At 38.7% G+C, this 23688-nt stretch overlaps 1 protein-coding gene across 1 annotated transcript in view; it reads left to right on the top strand.

Moving 5' to 3' along the window:
• The window catches only part of RNF150 (ring finger protein 150), a 254841-nt gene that overhangs the window by 135295 nt on the left and 95858 nt on the right, over positions 1–23688 (top strand). The window contains exon 2 of the mRNA XM_047091945.1: positions 20450–20700. Within this exon, the coding sequence (XP_046947901.1) occupies positions 20450–20700 (251 nt within the window). The remainder of the gene's footprint in view (positions 1–20449; positions 20701–23688) is intronic.

Genomic DNA, 23688 nt, shown 5'->3' with positions numbered 1-23688 from the left:
AATTATTCTATCATTACACTGGGAAAAAAACCAACCATGATTCTCAGAGCTCTCTAGATTGATCCCTTAGCTAATATTATTTCCATCTAAAATATTGTTCTTAGATTTCAGTTAGAGTAAGTTTATTTGCTTCAGATTTAGAAAGATGCCTTATCGGTTGCTCAGCAACCCAAACACGTAACTATGTTTTGCCTTCGTTAGAATCTTATTTAAGGTTGAGATCTTGCTGTTCAAAGTAGTATGTTTCTAGTGAGGAAATGAAGTTTTACAGCTTTAATCTGTTGGAATGGTTCTAAGGCTCCAGAAGCTAATATTTGCAAATGATTTTTCCAAATGAAAGTTGTTAATGTGGTAGAAAAAGCTATCATTTTCTTTCACTTCAGTTGTTTACAAAAAAAAGAAAGAAAAGAAAACAAGTAGTAATTTCTAGAATAAGCAAAGGGAAACAATTAACACCATATAATGAACACGCTGCACTGGCTGTGAAGGCAGCATATGGAAAGCGGGCGATAGGTGTCAGAAGAGGGCTTTAGCTCGTTGGTGTTTAGAATGCCATCCGTGGGCATGTGTAAGCCAATGAATATAAATGATAACATTATTGTGCATTAGCAGGGCTGTCTAGAGTGGCCTCACTATAATTTGGAGAATTTGAACAGATGCTAAAAAAACAGGTCCGAAACAAAGGAGGAGCAATTCTATTTCATTTTTTCATTAGTTCGTGTAACTGGCCACTTTCTCTTTACACAGATAAGTCAGTGTCTTCAGTCCCGTGTCCAAGGACTTTGGCAAGGCTGTCTCCAAGCCAGAAGTGAAAATACCCTTAATTCACTGTTCAGCAACCTGTGACTAGCTGGGTCTTTCTAGACGCAGGCTAACCATTAGCATTAACGTATAATTTGCTCCAAGTACTTTCCAAAGCCAGGTGGTAAATAACGAATAAGTTCTCAAGATTTGTGTTTCATGGGATTAAAGGAAAGAGAAAAGAAAAGAAAAACAATGTAGAAATATTGTGATTTGGTGCTTCTTAGTTGTAGTATTACAGGATAAATGCCCGAGTTGGAGTTATCAATATAAATATTTAAATGAGTTTGCTTCTTCCAGGAAGTGTAACTTGTGCAAAACAACAGCATCCACCTGTAAGACCATAATTCACCTGTTAGCAACCAGTTACTTTTATCTTTCTAAATGTTTTTAGAGGCCAACTTACAAGCTTCTACCGGCCCCTTTTTTGTCTTGGGTAAACCTCTAAGCCTGTTTTCTCTTCTGCAAACTGTGGAGTTTAGACTTGACAGATGGTCTCTAGGTAGCTCCCAGAAGTAGAACTCTGTGTTTCTGCAAGAACTTGACATGGCTCTCTCCGTATTTGGAAGCTTGTCAGCGGTCAGCTTAACACTGGTGCTTTCTTTTGATGAACAGATCAGATCAGTGGGAACCAGGATGCCCTCATCACCACCACCATAGAAATGAAACCCTGGCCTTACATTCCAAATGGGACCACATTTCCTTGACATAAAAAAAAAAAAAAAAAAAGCCGCTCGATTCTCTTTTCCAACGGTGATGAGCTAAGTATTGAGGAGTTCAACCAAAAGTAACCTTGGAGATAATGCTGACTGACATCAGCCAACCATGGACTCCAGGTCTGGGTAGCAATGGGGCTCAGCACCCTGCGGCTTTTGATAGCGTTTGCCGGAGGGGCAACCAAGATGCTTCAGATCAGTGTGTTTTAAACGTGCAGAGCGTTTGTGGTGTTGGTGGTAGTGTTTTGCTGTTGTGTAAAGTATATGGGTAAATATAAATAAAAGATAGTTTTTAAGCTGACTTGGGAAGGAAACTTTTCAAATCACTGGATTGCCTTGTAAGACGAGCCCCGAGCTGACAACTGTGTATCACACTTCTAGGCAACCAGTCATGGTGGGGCCAGAGAACAGTGGGTTCCAGGAGAGAAGTGTCCCAGGTGAAAAGACGAGCAGAACTAGTATATTACAAGAATACGGAAAATGTTACTGTAAGCATATGCAGAGAGAGTAGCATCTGGGGAAAAAATAACAATGGGAATGTGGAAACCCAGGCAAATGAGAGAATGCTGTAAATGACACACTTTTGGAAAAATGAAGAAAAGGCGCTTAATTGTCGGTACAACCTGGCTGTAAATGAGCAGTGTTACATTGATTATTACTGATTTGTCCAGTGAGAGATTAGATGGGGATGTAGGTAGAATGCCATCTACATGGCAAGATGTCAGCAGAAAACACCCAAAATTGATAATCCAAGAAATACTAGTATACACATACTATTTAGACGTATGGAAGGAAATGTGAGGCCAAGTATCAAGAAGAGTTGGTACATCTGAGAACCACTTGTTTTTAACATAGGAGCTTTGCAGTGATGGAAAATTTTTCACTAATAGGAACATAAATTATATTTGAGAATTAATGGCGGTTTTTTTCTTTGAGTAGGAACAAAATCGTTTCTGACCTGAAACAAGTCACCTAAGCTGGCTAGACGGCATTTCCCCATATCTGTAAAATAAGATAGGTGATATCAGAGTAGATGATGAGACCCCTTCAAAGATCTAATTGCCCGATTCTGTTACCCCATTCACATCTAGAAAGCTGACATTGGCAGAGCATTTGCTCCATTGTTCAGGCAGAGCAAGCTTTATAGGCTCTTCAAGAGGATAACATTGTTTCTTAACTCCCTTTCTGTAATTTAATATGAGTAATCCATTCCTATAACAGAACAGCTACTTTCCATGAGAAAGTTTTATATGCCTTTACTTTTTATTTTGCTTTTAAGTTTGGTTTCAATATTATAACCAAGCCTATGACATTTCTTTTAAAATGTCAACTCCTTAAGAACAGGGAGGAGTGTTTCCTTGTCTTAATCTTTTTATACAGCAATGATTTTACCACAAGGCTAGCAAGTAAAAGTTGTCCGTAAGGTAACTGAACAGTGCTGTCCAATAGAAATATAATGTGACCTGCATTTGTAATTCAGTTTTCTAGTCCTATTTTTTTTAAAAAGGAAACAAGTTAAATTTAGTATATTTTATGCAACCCAATATATCCAAGATGTTATCATTCAACATTTAATCAATATAAAAATCTCCTTACTAATATCAAATATTAATTACAAATGACATTTTTCATGCTATTTCTTTAAATTCCAATGTGTACTTTACACTTCAGAATATTTCAATATGGGCACTAAATTTTTATCAGACATACTTAATCTACATTTAAATTTTTATAAAATTTACATTTTAAAAATGTAGATTCTCATACCCAAGTTGTTTCAAAAATGTTTAAAAGTTTTCCAATAAATAAACTGAGTAGTTGTTTTAAATTAACATTTAAATTAACTAAAATTGAAAATTCTATCCCTCAGTCACACTAGCTACATTTCAAATACTCAGTAGCACCATGTGTCTGGTGGCTACCATGTCAGTGAGCCTTCCAGAATGTTCGATAATTTCAGTGAATGTTTGGAGAATGACTGATATATTCAGTAATTTCAGAGACTGCTCAATGTCCAAAGCATATCCTTCTCTCCTAAGGCCAGAGATGGAGAGAAGGATACTGGACTCTCCCTTCAGATGGGTGGTTGGAACAAGTAGTTTTCAGATGTGACTATAACTATCTTTAGGACAAGTGGACATGAGAAGGTATGAAAGCTTCTGCTGAATGATTCTTTAGCTTAAAAATTAGTGGAGAGGAGTTTATGTTTTTGTTTTTGATGTTTTCTTTCCATATGTAAACCTTTTAAAGAGTAATAGTTATGAAGCAGTGTGTGACAAGCCAAGATAGCTAGTATTTAGGGCATCAGGGAGCTATTAAAAAAAAAAGAAAGAAAGAAAGAAAGAAGAAGAGAAACAAATTTTGGCACAGTCTTAGTTTGGGTTTTCCCAGAAGGAGACCTAAAATAAGAATTCAAGTATAAGCCATTTGAGAGGTAATTCCAGGAAATACCTGTTTGGAAATGGAGAAATGTGACAGGGAAGGAAAGGAGCCAGTAAGAGATGTGTTATTCAGCAGTTTACCACTGTGAGACACTGAAGCTTAATTCTACTAGAGAGCTCTGGGAAATGTGTGGAAATGTGCCACAGAGTTCTACCAGCACAGGGAGGAGGGAGCCAATGTACTTATGCACTATTTCCTCAGTCTTAGTTCAAGACTGCTCTGTGGTTGTGGCAATTCCTCCTTTCTCTGCCCTACACACAGAGTGATATCTAGTAAGCAAGGGAAGCCATTCAGGCAAAGAAATGCAAGTGCTGGCAGTTGAAAGTCAGGACAACGTGCACTAAAATGGTAGGGGCCACGGGATGTGGATGGGTAATGGACGGCATCTGTGATAGAGGCTGTTTGACTCACAGTGTAGAATGTATTGAACAAAGGACAGGGAGGTGTATTTCAGATCTGTGGAGCTCTTTCCAAATACATATTCAACTGCCCCACTCTTCTCCCCTTCCTAGACCTGAGATCCGGATAAAATGTGCCCCATTCCCCTTGCCGTGAGATCTATTGATGGAGGCATAAAGACCAGGGAGGCTTATAGATGTTATTTATTTACATTAGTCTGAAAGCATTTCATACAAATGTTTATCACAACTGGTCTGGCCAAGGGATGTTCAGTGTTCTCCACTTCACTGGAGTTTGAGCGCTGAGCCTTGAGATGTCCTTTTGCTATCTGCCAAGCTATATCATCAAGTTCTGTCCCACTTTTGCTATGTTCTCTCCATATATTTATTAACAGTTGGTCTTTCAACTGACATTAGTATTATTTGTTGAATTTATAGCCCCTGTCATCTTACTATAGGAAAAACTATGTGGGGATTCCCAGCTTCCTCTTAGAAATGAAAATAATAAACTTTAATTGCTCTTAAGAAAGGGGTTTTCCAATCTGGACTTTTAATAAAGGGAGTTCTTACTTTTAGTTTTCAAAGACTACTGAAGACAACTTTGGGGATTACTAAAAAGAAACCTAGAGACAAATCAAGTAATGAGGCATTTAATAATTATGCAGTGAATTGGGAATTCCGGGTCACTTCTGTCAATTAATCAAAAAATGTGAGAAGAAATGCTTCATGTATATTTCCCTATTCTATGCAATGTCACATAATAGTGTACCATAAATATGTAGACGTTCCTTAGTTCCATGACATTGTGATTTTTTTTTTTAATTGTGTAACTCTAAGTTCTTGGCCATGCATTGTTAAAAATAGTCTACTGGGGAGTAGTTGATGTGATTTTTCCCAGTGTTTCAAAGCAAAACAAAACATAAATCCATGTTTTCTTTGATTATATGACTGTTTTAAAACTAAAAATCACATAATTTTTTTATTTTTCACTAACTTTAACAACAATATGATTTAGGCCATTAATTGCTCATTCAGTTATGTTCACTTTTTCCTTTGAAGATTAATTTTCTAATTATGTTCCTCAAAGAGTTTCCTTCTATTGACCATTGTAAGGTGGAAAGTCAACCCTTTCATGTTGCAGAAATGGCGACTTGCGGGGCGCCTGGGTGGCGCAGTCGGTTAAGCGTCCGACTTCAGCCAGGTCACGATCTCGCGGTCCGTGAGTTCGAGCCCCGCGTCGGGCTCTGGGCTGATGGCTCAGAGCCTGGAGCCTGTTTCCGATTCTGTGTCTCCCTCTCTCTCTGCCCCTCCCCCGTTCATGCTCTGTCTCTCTCTGTCCCAAAAATAAATAAAAACGTTGAAAAAAAAAATTAGAAAAAGAAATGGCGACTTGCTCAGCATGGGCCTCGTGGCCCCCAGCTATTTGGGGGGGGTCCCTGTGACACTTAGGGGGTAGAAGTTGTTCAGAAGCTCATCCTTTGGGGAAACCAGTTTGGAAGCCAAGTTTGATGTGCTCCTTCCCACCCCTACCCTACCTCCTGTGGCCGAAATGCAAGTTTTATACTGTTTGGAATATTTTAAATGATTTTTTGATAAATGAGGTTGATGATAATAAGAACTTCTATTTATTAAACACCCACTAATTCTGGGTTCTTTATATGCATTATTTCATTTAATCCTCACTCACCCCTTTGGACTAGGTAGGTTTGCTATGAGAGTTTTGGAGATCATAAACCTACAGCTTAAAGATTTTCTAAACCTTCGAAGGTCACCCATCTAGAAATTACAGTGAATGATTCTGCTATTTAATTTCATTTGTTAGATTATTAGGGAGGGAGAAATGCTGCAGAATTTTGGTCTCTCTTAGGCTCCTATCCTGGGATTCCATCAATTTGCTCTTTAATGAGACTTGTATGTATATTGGTTTTTATCCAAGCTAAAATTAGAATTTGAAGTATTTTATATGTAAGCAGAAGGTTCTTTAAGCAAGATTATTTGCTGTAATACGGCTAAAATTAACAACTCAGGCAACAACAGATGTTGGCAAAGATGTGGAGAAAGAGGAACCCTTTTGCACTGCGGTGGGAATGCAAACTGGTGCAGCCACTCTGCAGGTTCCTCAAAAAATTAAAAATAGAACTACCCTACGACCCAGAAATTGCACTGATGCATATTTATTCAAAGGATACAGGAATGCTCTTTCACAGGGGCACTTGTACCCCAATGTTATAGCAGCACTGTCGAAAATAGCCAAAGGATGGAAAGAGCCCAAATGTCCATTGATTGATGAATGGACCAAGAAGATGTGGTGTGTGTGTATGTATGTGTATGTATATATATACACACACACAATGGAGTATTACTTGGCAATCAAAAAGAATGAAATCTTGCCATTTGCAACAATGTGGATGGAACTAGAAGATATTATGCTAAGCAAAATAAGTCAGAGAAAGACAAATACCATATGATTTCACTCACATGTGGAATTTAAGATACAAAACAGATGAACATAAGGGAAGGGAAGCAAAAATAATGTAAAAACAACGAGAGAAACAAACCATAAGAGACTCTAAAATACAGAGAACAAACTGAGGGTTGCTGGAGGGGTGTTGGTTGGGGGGATGAACTAAATGGGTGATGGGCATTAAGGAGGGCACTCGTTGGAATGAGAACTGGGTGTTATATGTAAATGATGAATCACTAAATTCTATTCCTGAAATCATTATTACACTATATGTTAATTAATTTGGATGTAAATTCAAAAATAATAATAATTGGGGCACTTGTATAGCTCAGTTGGTCGGGTGCACGACTTTGGCTCAGGTCATGATCTCATGGCTCGTGAGTTTGAGCCCCACATTGGGCTCTGTTCTGACAGCACAGAGCCTGGAGACTGCTTCACATTCTGTGTCTCCCTTTTTCTCTCTCTGCCCTACCCCCACTCATGCTCTGCCCCTCTCAAAAATAAACAAACATTTAAAAAATGAATAAATAAATAAATAAAAATTGAAAAAGATTATTTGCTGTAATAAAAACTGAATTATTGTACAGATCAATTTAGTATTCTATTATTTGTTTTATTTCAAGCCTGGACTCTATATCATTTTTAGCCATTTAAAATTCTCACAAAAACTAGGAATCAATTATTTTTGAGTCTGATTGACTTAATATGTTCTAAGAAAATGCTATAGGTGGGGCTATAAATAAAATAGAATATATTCATTACTCCCCCTACACTTATCATAATTGATAGAAAATTCTGTACACTTGCAAATCAGGAAAACATGAATTTTTAAAAAAGTGTGAGTCATCGAAAAACTTAACAGAAGACCATGGGGAAAGGGAAGGGAAAAAAATAGTTACAAAAAGGAAGGGAGGCAAACCATAAGAGACTTTTAAATACAGAGAACAAACTGAGGGTTGATGGGGGGGGGCAGGGGAGAGGAGAAAATGGGTGATGGGCATTGAGGAGGGCACTTGTTGGGATGAGCACTGGGTGTTGTACGTAAGCAATGAATCACCGGAATCTACCCCAAAGACCAAGAGTACACTGTATACACTGTATGTTAGCCAACTTGACAATAAATTATAATATATTAACAAATTAATTAAAAAGTGTGAGTCATTTATCATCTCAAGTATAGCTGAGGAACTGACATCAGTGAGTTAAGTTACTAGAGCCATTCCCAAGAAAATAAAATTGGCTATTGTTAGCATCTCCTTTAAACATTTTTGACCCGATAAAAGTTGTTATTGAGTGTCTGCCTGACTGTAATGATAAATCTCCACTTAAAGGATCTGGTGCATAATGAAAATATACTTTCAAAGCATCCAGCATTTGACATATTTCAGGTTTTAAGCAAAGCTTTGGCAGAGCGCACATCAACCAGTTTTTACCCAGCAACTCAGATGAACCTTTAATATTTTGAACCTGAAGGTGTTCTGGAGGAATCAATCATGTCTGTTGATTTGTACTACAGATTTTCTGTCTGGTTCCTGAATGATAAATTTTACAGTCCTTAATTAGTCCTACTGTGAATTTGTTCTTATCCCCTGAAAACTATTTTAATAGTCCAGACTAAGACTGTATCCCAGAAAACATCCTTCCCATCCCCAGCAAGAGTGGTCACGCATGGGTTTCAGGAAAGGTACATGCTGAGGATAACACTAACCTCTCCCTGGGTAGAAGAGCTAACAGGACACACTCTGGCGCCATTTGAAATGACCACTCATTCATGGCCCAGCATGGGCTTGGAATCACATACGCAGGCAGACAATAATAATTTTGCTGATGTGGACATCCTTTCTGAAATGTACACAGATGAAAACACTAAGGGTGAATGTTAATGTGAATTCAGGTAAATAAAGTAAAATTATAGACCATCTAAGAACTTACATGGAAATATAATGAGGTTTAGTGATAGTGGGTTTGGGATTCAGAAGACCTGGATTCTTTTACACACACACACACACTCTCACACACACACACACACACACACACACACACATTTTGGGGGGTAACTACCTGGTTATGTCTTATGGAAGCAAACGGCAGAAAACTCTACCCAAACTGTCTTTAGCAAGTTAGCTGAAAAGTCCAAAGGCATTCTGACTTCAGGTATGGCTTGATCAATTCTCAGATCATGTCATCACATTATTTCTGCCCTGATTTTGCTCTCTCCCTAGCCTTTTCCCCTTGTGGTGCTAAGATGATTACCACAGCTTAGCTCCCAGATGTTCCTGTTTAAGATCAGCAGGAAAAGAGAGGGCATTTGCTTTTCTCTCAAATGTCCTATGTGCCTCGCCCACACTTGACTAGTAATGTGCCTGGTGGGGCACAGTTGCACTTATGGGATTTAAGCCTTTGTAGCAGAGAGGACATGTCCTGCATAGTGCTAAGAAAAGGATGGGGCCAGGGCAGTGCCATTTGTGTGTTTGGCAGTGGTAAAACAGTAATGATCCTAATAAAACTTGACATCTATATCGTGGTTTTTATATGGCAGGCCCTGTGCTTAAGTGCTTCATTATGAATTACCTCATTTAGTAACGGGACAGGATATTTCCCTCTGGTGGGTATTTTTTCTCAGTGACTCCTGCAGTAAGATCACTAGCTATAAGTGGTGGGTGGGAAGAAGGCACAGGAGGTTTGAGGAGAGATGTAAAGATCCTAGGTCATCATTTGGACAGAGGGAGAGTGGGTCCAGAATGGAGTAGAATGGGGAGTGTTAGGTGTTCATTTGTGGAAAGGGATCATAAATTCGAAGTGAATACATATGATTTGTGAGATTTTCTCTTAGCAGTGTTCACACAATCACAGGGAGGCATAGAAAAAGCAAATCTTGCAGGGCATGTTCCGGGGAGAAATAGAAGACCAAGGTAATGATCAATGCTGAGGGTAGGATAGAAAAGCAAGGACAGACGTGAAGCCAGGAGAGGGCTGGTGGGTAGGGGTAGTAAGACTGTCAGGGGCGGGGAGATCATGGGTAGGGGGCTACCTGCACAAGAGAGCTAGACGAAGACAAGGTGGCATTGGGAAAGTGACATCTTTGAATCGGGATTTCAGAGGTGATGCAGTTTCTTAGTAGTGACAAGGTCCAGGGTGAGTAAGAAGGACTAGAGGAAAAGGAAGATCAGTGGGGAAGAGTGTATTGGGCGGCTCATCCTTGTGAATACTAAAACACTAACCCAAGGAGGATGAATGTTATGAGCCAGGAGCTAAAGGGGGTGATAAAAGAGATGGTCAGAAGGTTGGTAGACAAGACAAGGAGACGAGAGACAGGGCTGTAAATGCAAGTGGAGAGAATCTCAAAGACCAGTGTCTTTCAAAGGAGGATGGGAAGGGGCTGGGAGTAACAGTCTGGACGTAGCGAAGTAGAGCATGGACATCAGACCGTCTTCTGGCCCTGAGGTATGTAGAGTGGGGTTTAATAAAAATAAATAAAAATTTTAAAAACCAAACCTTTCCTCTTAATCACGGTGCAGAGAAACTAGTGTCCTTGTCAGGCAGCCAGATCAATCCAAGCCAAGAGGTAAAGGAATCATTCTAAGAGATGGGAGTTACTAGGGGATTTGTCAGCCAGAGATTCAGGTTTGCAAGAGTCACACAGGGAGGTTTGAGAAGCAGGGCACGAGTAGGAGATGGGGCTGGATCGGATGATGTGCAGAGCTGTGGACCTGGGAGATAATTCCTGGCTTGGGAGGCCTGAACTTCAGCAGTGGCTCAGGCAAAGGCACTAGGGCCACCTAAGGGGATGGTGAGCTGCCTGTGGCGTTGCAGAGGGACTGCCTGATGGGAGGAGGCACAACCAGGAGGTTGTCCTGGGAGCCATCTGAGCAATTTGTACCTCTCCTTAATCTCTCCTGGAGGAACAAAACTAGAGCCCCTGCCTTGGTCTTTCCACCGAAAATATGACTGGGCAGTGTAGCTGATTCCACCAGGGAAATAGGAACGCACAGGCAGATGTAACGAGACATCTGAAGAGTATGACCATTATTTTTATTTATTTATTTATTTAAACATTTATTTATTATTAAGAGACAGAGAGAGAGAGAGAGAGAGAGCATGAGCATGGGAGGGGCAGAGAGAGGAGGAGACACAGAATCCGAAGCAGGCTCCAGGCTCTGAGCTGTCAGCACACAGCCCGACTCAGGGCTTGAACTCACAAACCGTGAGATCATGACCTGAGTCGAAGTCAGATGCTTAACCGACTGAGCCACCCAGGTGCCCCAACTTTTTTTTTAATGTTTTACTATTTTTTTTTTTTGAGAAAGAGGGAGAGAGACAGAGCATGCAAGAGGGGGAGGGGCAGAGAGAGAGGGAGACAGAATCTGAAGCAGGCTCCAGGCTCTGAGCTGTCAGCACAGAACCCGATGCGGGGCTCGAACTCCCCAACTGTGAGATCATGATCTAAGCCAAAGTTGGATGCTTAGCCCACTGACCCACCCAGGCGCCCCAAGAATACCACCATTATTAAAGAAAGTACAAAGTGAGCAGATACCAGCTGAGAAAGAATGATTGAAAACATGGAGGACAAATATTAAAAGAACATCCTAGGCAGCACAAGTTTTTAGTTTTTGTTTTCGTTTTTTTTAAAAGGAGCCAGAGGGGTGCCTGGGTGGCTTAGTCGGTTAAGTGACCCACTCTTGGTTTTGGCTCAGGTCATGATCTCATGTGTGTGGGTTTGAGCCCCATATCGGGCTCCATGCAGACAGTGTGGAGCCTAGTTAGGATTCTCTTTCTCTCTGCCCCTCCCCTGCTCATGCTCTCTGTCTCTCAAAATAAATAAAGTAGCTTAAATTTAAAAAAGGAACCAAAGTTGTTTTCTTTTAAAAAGAAAAAAAAAAGATTTAGTATGAAAAATGCAATAATTTAAATAAAGAACACAAATAAGTGAGAATGGATACAACTAAAAACAAATTCATGAGCTGGAAGATCAGCTTGAGAAACTTCCACAAGTCAGCCAGAATAGATGAAGAGAAATTATAAAAGACACAATGAAATACTGCTATATACCTATCAGAAGGGCTAAAATATAGTGGTAATTCCACATGCTGGCAAGCATGCTGAGAAACTGGATCACTCACACATTTGCCAGTGAGAATGGTAAAATGATACAGCCCCTCTGGAAAACAATTTGGCAGTTTCTTTTAAAAACCAAATGTAGCTACCATACGGCCTAACAATGCAGTCCTTGGCGTTCGTCCCAGAGAAATGAAAAGTTACGTTTGCACAAACACTCGTACACTAATGGTTATAGTAGCTTTATCCTTAATAGCCAAAAACTGGAAGTAACGCATATATTCAACAATGGGTGAATAGTTCAACTCTGGTTAAATATTCCATACCATAGAATACCATTCATTAGGTTAAAAAAAAAAATGAATTACTGATATATGCAACAGTCTGGGCATTATGCTGATTTTTAAAAAAAAAAGCCAATATCAAAGTGTTATATACTGTAAGATTCCATTTACAAGGTTTTGTTTTGTTTATTTATTAGAGAGTGCGGGCAGGGGAGGGGCAGAGAGAGAGGGAGAGAGAGAGAATCCCAAGCAGGTTCCACACTGTCAGTGCAGAGCCTGACGTGGGGCTCAGTCCCACAAACTGAGAGATCATGACCTGAGCTGAAATCAAGAATCAGTCACTTAACTCACTGAGCCACCCAGGCTCCCCTGTAAGATTCCATTTATACAACATTCAAGAGATGATAAAATTCTAGAGATGGAGAATAGGTAAGTGGACATCAGAGACAAGGGTAGGGAAAAAGGGCAAGGGATTCCTTTTTGGTGTTGGAGTATTTCAGTATTTTAATTGTGGTAGTGATAAAATGACTCCACATGTATGATGAAAATTTTACACAAAGACATTTTAAAAATGTGCATATGCCAAAACTGGTGAAGCCTAAATCCTGTAATCTGGTTAATTACAATGTGCTGGTCAATTTCATGTTTTGATAATGCACTGTAATATGCCAGAGACCACCTTTGGGGAAGTTGGGAGATGTGTGCATGGGACCTCTGTGTACTACTTTTGCCACTAGTAGTCTATAATTATTTCAGAATAAAGTTTTTTTAATGAGAGGAAGAAAGTATAAAAATAGAGTGAATAGAATAAATACCACCAACAGGATAATAGGAATCACAGGAGAGAAAGCAATATAGGAGGAAATATTTGAATAAACTATGAAGATACATGTTTTAGAAATAAAGTAATGAAATAACCCAGATTGAAAGTGTTCATGGACAGTAGTTCTCCCTTAGCTGAAGGGGAATGTTCCAGGACCCCCAGGGGATACCATAGATAGTACCAAACCCTGTATATGCTGTTTTTTCCTATACATACCTATAGAAAGCTTAATTTATAAGTCGGGGAGAATAAGAGAGTAACAATAGTAACTAATAAAAATAGAAGAATTATAACAATATGCTGTAATGAAAGTTATGTGAATGTGGTCTCTCTCTCTCAAAATACCTTATCGTACTGCACTCACCCTTCCTCTCGTGATCCTGTGAGATGGTAAAATGCCTACACAGTGAGACGGAATGAAGTGAATGACGTGGGCACTGTGACATAGTGTTGGGCTACTATGGACCTTCTGTTGATAAGTCAGGAGGATGATCACGTGCTTCTGGACTGCAGTTAACTGCCCGTAACCGAAACCATGGATAAAGGGGCACTAGTGTGCTACCAAGATACCTGATGAATACTCATAGATGTAGTATTTAAAAACATCAAAGTCTCTTCTCACGTGTAACTTCAAAAGGTTATTGGGGCCCCTGGGTGGCTCAGTCAGTTAAGTGTCCGACTTCAGCTCAGGTCATGATCTCGCTTTCTGCTGACAGCCTGGAGCCCGGAGCCCGCTTGGGACTCTGTGTCTCCCTGTCTGTCTGCCCCTCCCCAGCTCACACTCTGTCTCTGTCTCTCTCTCTCTCCGAAATAAATAAACATAAAAAAAAAGTTAACTTCAAAAGGTTACAAAAAGGAAGAACAGATCACTGACAAAGACCAAGAATCTTGATGACCTCAGACCTGTCCCCAGCAAACAATATATATATCATGATATAACCATCATGAATGCATATGTAGTTCACCATAGAAACTCAAAATAATGAGCAGCAACTAACAAGACTTCAGAGAGAAAACAGAGCAACAGTTGTATAAGACATTCTAACACGTACCTTTCAAGCAACTGTGTAGACAAAACTAAGAGACATGGAAAATCTGAATGTAATTAATAAGCTTAATCAATGAGATATGTATACCAAACAAAGAATGGTTTTGAATACAGTGTTTCTGAACACAAATGGAACATTTATCCCATTAAAATGTATTAGATGATTAAGTAATAATATCAAGAACCTGTGTTCCTTGACCATAATGAAACAATAAAATAGTAATAATTACAAATGGATAATTTTTTAAAATTTTTTTTAACATTTATTTATTTTTGAGACAGAGAGAGACAGAACATGAATGGGGGAGGGCCAGAGAGAGAGAGGGAGACACAGAATCTGAAACAGGCTCCAGGCTCTGAGCTGTCAGCACAGAGCCCGACGCGGGGCTTGAACTCATGAACCACAAGATCATGACCTGAGCCGAAGTCAGACGCTTTAACCGACTGAGCCACCCAGGCGCCCCACAAATGGATAACTTTAAAAATCACATGTGTTTGGAAACTATATAATACTAAATACCTCTTGGGTTAAGTTGAAATCTACTTCAGAAATTTTTCTGTCTCTCAGAGAAACTTTATTGTACAGTTTTCTTTTAATGTTGATTTTTGAGAGAGAACTGACACACACATGAGAGCACGAGTGGGGCGGCAGCTGGGGTGGGGGGTGGCAAAGAGGGAGAAAGAGAGAATCCCAAGGGGCTCAATTTCACAAACTGTGTGATCATGAGCTGAGCCGAAATCAAGATTCAGACACTTAACCGACTGAGCCACCCTGGTGTGCCTGTGCAGTTTTCCTCATATGGGGCTAGTGTTTATTAGTTGTATGCTTAGATATTTTATGACATCTGTTGCTGTTATGTATAGATCATTTTTTCCATTACATTTTCTGGTTAGATATTACTAGTGTGCAGAAAGTTCTTCATTTTCAATGTGAATCTTGAATCTTGTATTTACTGAATGTTCTTCTAATTAAAAAAAAATATGTTTTTTATTTATTTTTGAGAGAGAAGGATACAGAGTGTGAGCAGGGGAGGGGCAGAGAGAGAGGGAGACACAGAATCCCAGGTGGGCTCCAGGCTCCAAGCTGTCAGCACAGAGAATGGTGTGGGGCTCAACCTTGTGAACCGCAAGATCATGACCTGAGCCGAAGTCGGACGCTTACCCAACTGAGCCACCCAGGCGCCTCACTTGAATGTTCTTCTAATTTTAAAAGCTAAATTATCTTGGCTTTTCTAGGTGGTCATGTGATTTTCTCAAATAATGACAGCTTGCACTCTTCCTTTCCAAGAGTTGCACTCTAGTTTCTGTCTCTTTGTGCCAGATATCACTCCTACTTTAAATGTTGGCTCCTCCTGGTCTTACTCATGGTTTGAGTCGGAGAACTTCTAGTGTTGTTTCCTCCATTCAGTGTGCTCCTTCTGGAAGAGCTTTATCACATTAAGGAGATTCCCTTATACTGTTCTTAATAAGAATCAGGAATGGGTGCCATCCTCAACACAGGCTTCCTTCTCTAAGAGACTGGCTGCTCCACATGTCTCTAACTGAAGTCAGGGAAAAGGGGAGGCAGTCTGGGGAGTACATACTCCATCCTTTGTGGATAAGACCCTAGAGTGGCAAACATCATCTTCATTCATATCTCAGTGGCCAAATACTAATCGCATAGCCACATTTAGCTGCAAGGGAGGCTAGGAATTAACATTTTCCACTGGTCAGCTTGTGCCCACCTAAAGCACTAATATTGTGGGCAAGAAAGAGCCCAGATACTGAAGGACAGCTAGCTGCACAAGATGGTCATATGCTTTGTTAATTTGTTAATGTATTAAAAAGCATAAATATATTTTCTAATGTTAAATCACCCTCATATTCCTTAAATAAATCCCACTTGATCATGCAGATTCTTTTACTGTCTTGTTGAGTTCTATTTGTGAGTGCTTTATTTAGGACTTTTACATCCGTGTTTATTAAATTTTTTTAATTCTATTAAAAATTTTTTAATGTTTTATTTATTTTTGAGAGAGAGAGAGAGAGCGTGAGTTGGGTAGGGGCAGAGAGAGAGGGAGACACAGAATCTGAAGCAGGCTTCAGGCTCTGAGCTGTCAGCACGGACCCCAACACAGGGCTTGAACTCATGAACCCGTGAGATCATGACCTGAGCCGAAGTCAGACACCCAACAGACTGAGCCACCCACGTGCCCCAAAAATATTTTTAATTAAGTGGTAATACTTTAAATTTATGTAAATACTTTGCGGTTTTTAAGATCAGTTTATATACATTATGTCACAAGAATAAATGATCATCAGGAGCTGATTGTAAAAAAAAAGTAAATATTAAGTATGTAAATAGAAATTCTCACAAATGGAGCACTGTAGCCTTTTCTTATTATTGCCTAAATTCCAAAAGGCCCTCCATAGAGGACACAGAGAATTGAAAAAGGATTTTTGAACACAGGAACCTAGGAGGGATGTTATCTCTCTCCAAGATGCACAGGGAGGAACAGGTCGGCCAGCCCTATAAAATACCTAGCACTCTGCTGGTGTTCTAGACATTCTCTTAATGCAGTGTTTTAATAACCTGGTTTTGAATTTACAAGTAGTGGACTTTCTGGTTATTAAATATCTTTTAGCTTTCTGAACTTTTGCTCTGATCCCTTACTATCTGCATATACCAAATGAGATAATGGCAATTGAGCACTCCCCTGGGAAGGGAAGCACTAAAAATACAGAGTGCTCTTGCTGTTTGTCTGGCCGCCAGGTCATATGTGTGCCTCTCACACATTGTCTCACAGGGCTGAGGAGCCTTTCCAGAATACACAATAATTATATAACAGCAGTCATTCAGTAGTGTACAGTGCCTTTGGGAGGGAAATAAATGGTCCGCTGACATAATTTCACAAAAAGCCGCACTCAGAATCATTAGGTGTTACAGTAAACACGGAAGCACCCAAATAGCAGGGTCTCTTTGTAGATTTTACCCCCACGAAATATGCTACTTGTTAATTTCTCGTCTCTGAGTCTCTGAGTCTCCCATGTGTCCTACATTAGATACTTAGGGCTACATGTAACTGCAAGATCACTCGGCTTTCAGCATGTTCTCACCTCTTCTTCTCTCCCTCCCTCACACACACCTTGGAAGCAATTACACTGCCGTATACCTGGGGAGAGTCTGCTGGCTCCTCCCTGACAGTGCAGCTGCACATTTCACAATGAAGCAAAGATCAGGGAGTTATCTGATTACTCACATTGGTACATATGTCTCATTTGAACGTATGAAACCCTGTAGTAGTTTTTGCCCTCGATTTTGTGCATTGATAAGACTGATGAGATAATTCATCCGCATCCACTTTATTGTACTGTTTTTGGATACCCTAAGTACCTAAATTCTTTTTTTTTTTTAATTTTTTTAACGTTTTTTATTATTTATTTTTGAGACAGAGACAGAGCATGAACAGGGGAGGGGCAGAGAGAGAGGGAGACAACAGAATCTGAAACAGGCTCCAGGCTCTGAGCGGTCAGCACAGAGCCCGACGCAGGGCTCGAACTCACGGACCGTGAGATCATGACCTGAGCCGAAGTCGGACGCTTAACCGACTGAGCCACCCAGACGCCCCGTACCTAAATTCTTAATGACTGTTTCTATTGGGATAAATGCATACCCTTTTTACCATGCACAATAACCCATAGCCTAAAGCACATAGAGAAACATCCAAGAATCCCTTTTTTTTTTTTTTTTTTTTTTTTTTACCATCATTAGCCCTAGAAAGATGAATAAAGTTGAGGCTAAATAAATAGAACTGCCTCACTGCCCTTTTCACTGTTTCTCTTTCCAAGTGGTTATCCTCTGTCGTGACGATACACCAGTGATACAAACAACACAGGCAGTGTTAACTAAGCACTTATGTTTAAAATAAATGCTTTAAAATGGTTAATTATACTTTGCCCTACAGGAAGAGAAAATGTTCTCTTAGGTCCTTAAAAATGGATGAAGATGTAATTTAAAACTCTGTGGATATCTAAAATTTGGTTGCCTGTTTTTAAAATGCTTAGCTGGGGTTTGACTCTTCATTCTTAGGCTCTATGGTCTTTTAAGTATAAGTATATAATAGGAAAGTTGTATGGAGAATTAGCGAAGACAGAGTTAGGCCACCAGACAATAAGTATGTTAAAAACTACACAACTAAAGCAGCCTGCTGCGGGTTCAGCAAAGGATAGGTCAGCCTTACTAAAAAGTCCAAAAGTAGATCCGAACAGATCTGAGAATTTAAGGGAAAAATAAACTGCATCCTGTCTCTTCTCTGCCTGTCACATTATAAGAGCTGAGTAAATATTGTTACTAAATCACATTCAGGTTGTTTAAGATTTGAATGTAAAAAAAATCACGTTTTGAGAAGCCATTTTCAATGAGTATTTCTTTCATCTTGAGTGAGGAAGCACTTTCCAAGCAGAGAATTAAAAGTGAAGGCCATAAAGGAATATATTAATAAAATTTGACTGCTAAAAAATGTAAAACCTATCATGCTGGGCATAGCATAATTGAATTGTTGGATCACTATGTTGTACGTCTGAAACTAATACAGTATTAGATATTAACTATACTTCAATAAAAATAGATAATTAAAAAGACTGAAATAGGAATAAAAATGTAGAATTTGTGCAAGTCTGAGCATACAAAGTCCCATAAATAACCCCAAGATCCCATCCTCAAAAATCGAATCCTAGAGTCCTGAATAGACATGCTTTAAAGATGGAAGTATGGAAGTAAATTAAGTGAAAAAATTATAATTCTACCACTACTTAAATACCTGTAAAATAGCTACAGCATTGGAATGAGCCTCACCAGGTCAGATTAGTCCAGTATATGCAGAAGATCATATTTCTGTAGAGACAAAACCCATCAGCAGCCTTAATCCCTCCCAAAACCTCAGACCACAGGCAGCCATTAGCCAAAGTAAACATGAAAAGAGGAGCATCAGAATTGTCAGTAATACTCTGCAAAGCTGAAATTCAAGCCATTGGCTTCAGTAATTCTCAGAAATAACAACCAAATCTAAACATTGGGGCTTTATGATTTGTACCATTGGGCCAATACAAAGATTTTAGGCATTTTTAAAAATATATAATTGATGTAGCACATACAAATACCTTTGTATATAGTTAGCTTTTAAAGTATTTATTCAGTGAAATGCCATCAAGGAATTTAGGATTGAAAACTTGCATAGAGATCAAGGTCAAGTGAAAGCCCTAAGTAGCCTCTAAGAGCTTGTAACACTCTGAGCAAATGTAATCTGGTAGTTCCGGTAGCTGACTGACCTCTGCACGTGAACAAGGTCAGCTTTAAGCAGCTATAGCAGTGTTTAATTTTGTCCTGGATCTACAACATTCTAATTGCAAATTTGCACCTTTTAATTTGTAGTGACCCCAGGAATGGGCTATGTCCATATAGAAGTGGGGCTCTTGAAGAACTTTATGAGCATGAATTGGGGTGATACCTGAGAACCTATCCTTGTGAAATTGAAATTAATAGTCTAGTTCAAGTATCAGCCACAGTGACATGTTGAGTTGGTCATTTTGGAGCTGAAATCATATCCGTACTAGAGACTCCCTGTAGAGTCCCCAGAACTTCTCACCAAGAGGTTGTGCCTCTCACAGTATAATAAAGAATAGGGACAGTGACCCAGGTAACTCAGCCCCCCAAAATTGCCACTTTTGCTTCAAACTGTCCAATAATGGATATTGTGGTAGAGGAGTATTTGACAGTTGAGGTAAAACAATTTTGAAATTATCTGTACAGCCTCCATCATCCCTTTGCTTGGTATGAGAAAATGCAAGCTGTTTACATTGAATTAGATAAAATAAGCAGAAAATGGTTCTGAGACCATGATTTTATGTTTACAAATCATTAGAACTTGAAAGAAACCCATTTGGAGTTACTTTGGGTACTCAGCATAGGAGAAAATTGCCTTAGAAATGATAGAGAATTGAGTATTCCTGGTGCCATGAGGGGGAAAGAGAATGTGCAGACAGGTAGCATAGAACTGGGCATTTTACCCCTTTGCTATGGAGTAGTAGGTCCTGTTCCCCTCCTCAGTGTCTGTGAGATGCAACAGAGAACCATAAACTGGGCTAGGTAGGAAGGGGTCCACTTTTATCAGACCAGGGTCAGAACCTTAGAGAGCTAGAGAGTAGCATGATCATGAGTTCAATTTAGGTTCTTTTCTCCTATATAAGACAGCAGCATCCCAAGGTAACTGAAGGAGGTTGAGAATTTGACTCTGTTTCCAGCTGTTAGATCTGGCATAGAATTATCAAAAGTAGGGTCATTATTTGGCTACGTGTTACTTTGACTAGACATTTCACTATGATTTCCCCCCTCTCTTATCCCCTTATCCTTATTGTCCCTCTCTTGCCTCCATCACAACAGGTGTTGAAGACATCGTGGCAATAATGATTCCTGAACCAAAAGGGAAGGAGATAGTAAGCCTTCTGGAAAGGAACATCACCGTGACAATGTACATCACCATTGGAACCCGGAACTTGCAGAAATACGTGAGCCGCACTTCGGTTGTGTTTGTCTCCATCTCCTTCATTGTCCTGATGATCATATCCCTCGCGTGGCTGGTCTTTTATTATATCCAGAGGTTTCGATATGCAAATGCCAGGGACAGGAACCAGGTGAGTAGCAAAAAATTGTTTAATTAAAATTTACTATAAAAGTAATACATATTATTACATAAACTTTGAAAATCACAGAAAATACCAAGACAAAAACAAAATCACCTATTATCCCCACCCTCAACATAAACACTGTTACCATTTGCCATATAGTTTTCCAGATCGTTCCCAAATACACGTTTTGATATTTACTAGTGTTGTCCTGTAATGTTGAGGTATTTTGTCCCACATTCCTATTGCTCATTTTTTTGATGATTATTTACTTAGGCACATAATAAAGGGAGAAGGGGATGAGCTGAGATTGTGCTAACAGTGGCAACATTGTGTGAGAAAAGCCAGGATTTCCTACTGGTGAATGGAAGAAAAAAAAAGAAGATAAAAAATAAAAGCTATTTTAAAAAGCAATTAGGGGCGCCTGGGTGGCTCAGTTGGTTAAGTGGCCGACTTCGGCTCAGGTCGTGATCTCATGGTCCGTGAGTTCGAGCCCTGCGTCAGGCTCTGTGCTGATAGCTGAGCCTGGAGCTTGTTTCAGATTCTGTGTCTCCCTCTCTCTGACCCTCCCCTGTTCATGCTCTGTCTCTCCCAGTCTCAAAAATAAATAAACGTTAAAAAAAATTTTTTTAAAGCAATTAGTTTTGGATCAGATAAGATATATATAGTGTAATGCAAAAGGTATAAAACAGTATGAAGTTAAAAGTGTTTGCCTTCCCATATCTGTCCCTCAGTTATCCAGCCATCTTCCTGGAATATCTTCTCTTCCAGGGACATTTCATGTGCTTACAAACACACACACATTTTTAAACAAATGATAGCACACTTAACTCTAGATCCTTATTTCTTACTTCTTGAAAATTATTCATCTACACACTCGCTTCAAGCTGCCTTCTCATTTTTAATGACTGTATAACATTTCATTTTCTGCATATTTCACATGTATTAAACCAGCTCTGCTAAAAAAAAAATGTCTGTGTGACATTAAGCACATTTGTGAGTGTACCTCTAAGGTAAATTTTGGAAATGTAACAGCTAGGACAATGGTATATGTATATTAAACTATGATAGATACTGCCCAAAGTCTGCCAAAAAGGTTGAATGAATTTTTATATTAACCAATGATAAACTAATACTGTTTGTACTAATACAAACATTAGTATAGTACTCTTTATACTAACATATACAATAATGCACTAATAATACTGTTTTCCCATATCCTTGGCAAAAGAATGTTAAGCCTTTTTGTTGTATGCAATTCGATTAGTTAAAAATGGTATCACATTTTTCTTATCACAAATAATGTTGGACATCTTTTCAAGCAACATAGAAAAAAGTGAAATTTTTTCTCTGGAGTACCTGCTTATGTTATCTGACCACTTTTCAGTTAAGTTGTCGGTCATTTTCTTACTGATCTGTGTAAGTCAAAGGAATTGATGAGAAGACTGTTAGTCATAAGACTTAACCAACATAAAACTGACAGTTTTATCCTCCCAATTTGTCATTGTCTTTGATTTATCTGTGGCGCTCTTTGCCATGAAGGAATTTGTGGGTTTTACATAACTGCACTTACCTTTTTATGTAACTCCTGAGTTTTGTGTAATGGATCTTCTGCAGCCCAAGACTGTAGAAAAACATTCTCTCATTTCCATCCACTACTTTTTATTTCACTTTTATGATTAAGTCTTTAATCTACAGAGAACTTATCTCAGCATAAAGAAGTAGAGAGCCAACATTGTTTCATTCCAGATGGCCTACCTCATAGATTTTATGACTGGTATTTATTCAATAATTAATCTTCCTCCCCCTCACATTCAGTATCCCCATTCAGCATATATTAAATACTCCTATGTATTTGGTTCTATTTCTGTGCCCTCTAAACTGTACCATAATCTATCTATTCATACTCCATTACCGTACTATTTTGAGTAATTTAGCACTATAATATTGTCTCACAATCTTCCTTTATTTCTCTACCTTCACTTTTTATGTCTATTTTTATATAAATTTAAATTCCCTTTTATCTTTTTTAAATTTACAGAATAATTTCTAACCTTATGTGTTGAATCTTCCTAAGTATTGTATATGTTTGCCCTTTATTCAGTGATTCTTTTTTGTCTCCTACTAGCATTTTTAAATATTATTATCTAATCTTGCACATTTTTCTTATGTTTATTCCTAGGTATTTAATAATTGTGTTGCTGTTATAAATGAAATATCATTTTTCATACACAAATCATTTTTAATGACTATAACATGCCTTATTATTACCTTAATAATAATGGTAATATTATATAGTATTATCTGCAGCATGTTCTAAGAGTTCTCTATATATTTTCACACATAATAGTCTTAATGACCCTTAATGAGGATTTTATCATTTTAATCAAGATGTTTAATTTTGACAAATGCCTTTTCAACAGTTATGGTCTGAGTTTTCTCTCTTGATGTGTTAGTAGGATTGTATTACATTAATGGATTTCTCAATATCAAACCATCCTGAATCTTCAATATATACTATTGTAACATATGCTAGATTGTATTTGTATTTTATTTGTTTTTACCATAATATTCATATGTGAAATTCATCCATAGTTTACATTTATATCATTTTCAGGTAATAGTTATATGGCCTTTTTTGAGAAATTTGCAAATTCTTCTCCTTTTTTGGTAGTCTAGAGCTGCAATATCCAACACAGTAACCACTAACCATGTGTGACCATTTAAATTTAAATTAATTGTAATACAATGAAATTTAAAATTATATTTCTCAGTTACACTAGCTACATTTCGAATGTCCTATATGTGCACTGCCATTTGGTAGACATTCCCATCATCTTGGAAAGTACCATGGGACAGCCCGACTCATGAGCCTTTTAAATAGCACTGGAATTAGCTGATTCTTTTTTTTATATATTTTTAATGTTTATTTATTTATTTTGAGAGGGAGAGAGTGAGCATGAGCAGGGGAGGGACAGAGAAAGAGGGAGAGAGAAT

This window comes from Lynx rufus, unplaced genomic scaffold (genome assembly GCF_022079265.1).
Source record: "Lynx rufus isolate CCGP_SWC_20201006 ecotype Redwood Valley unplaced genomic scaffold, mLynRuf1.p SCAF_3, whole genome shotgun sequence".
NCBI lineage: Eukaryota > Metazoa > Chordata > Mammalia > Carnivora > Felidae > Lynx > Lynx rufus.
The sequence above is the reverse complement of the archived record's forward strand: the minus strand, read 5'-3'. Positions and strand labels throughout refer to the sequence as shown.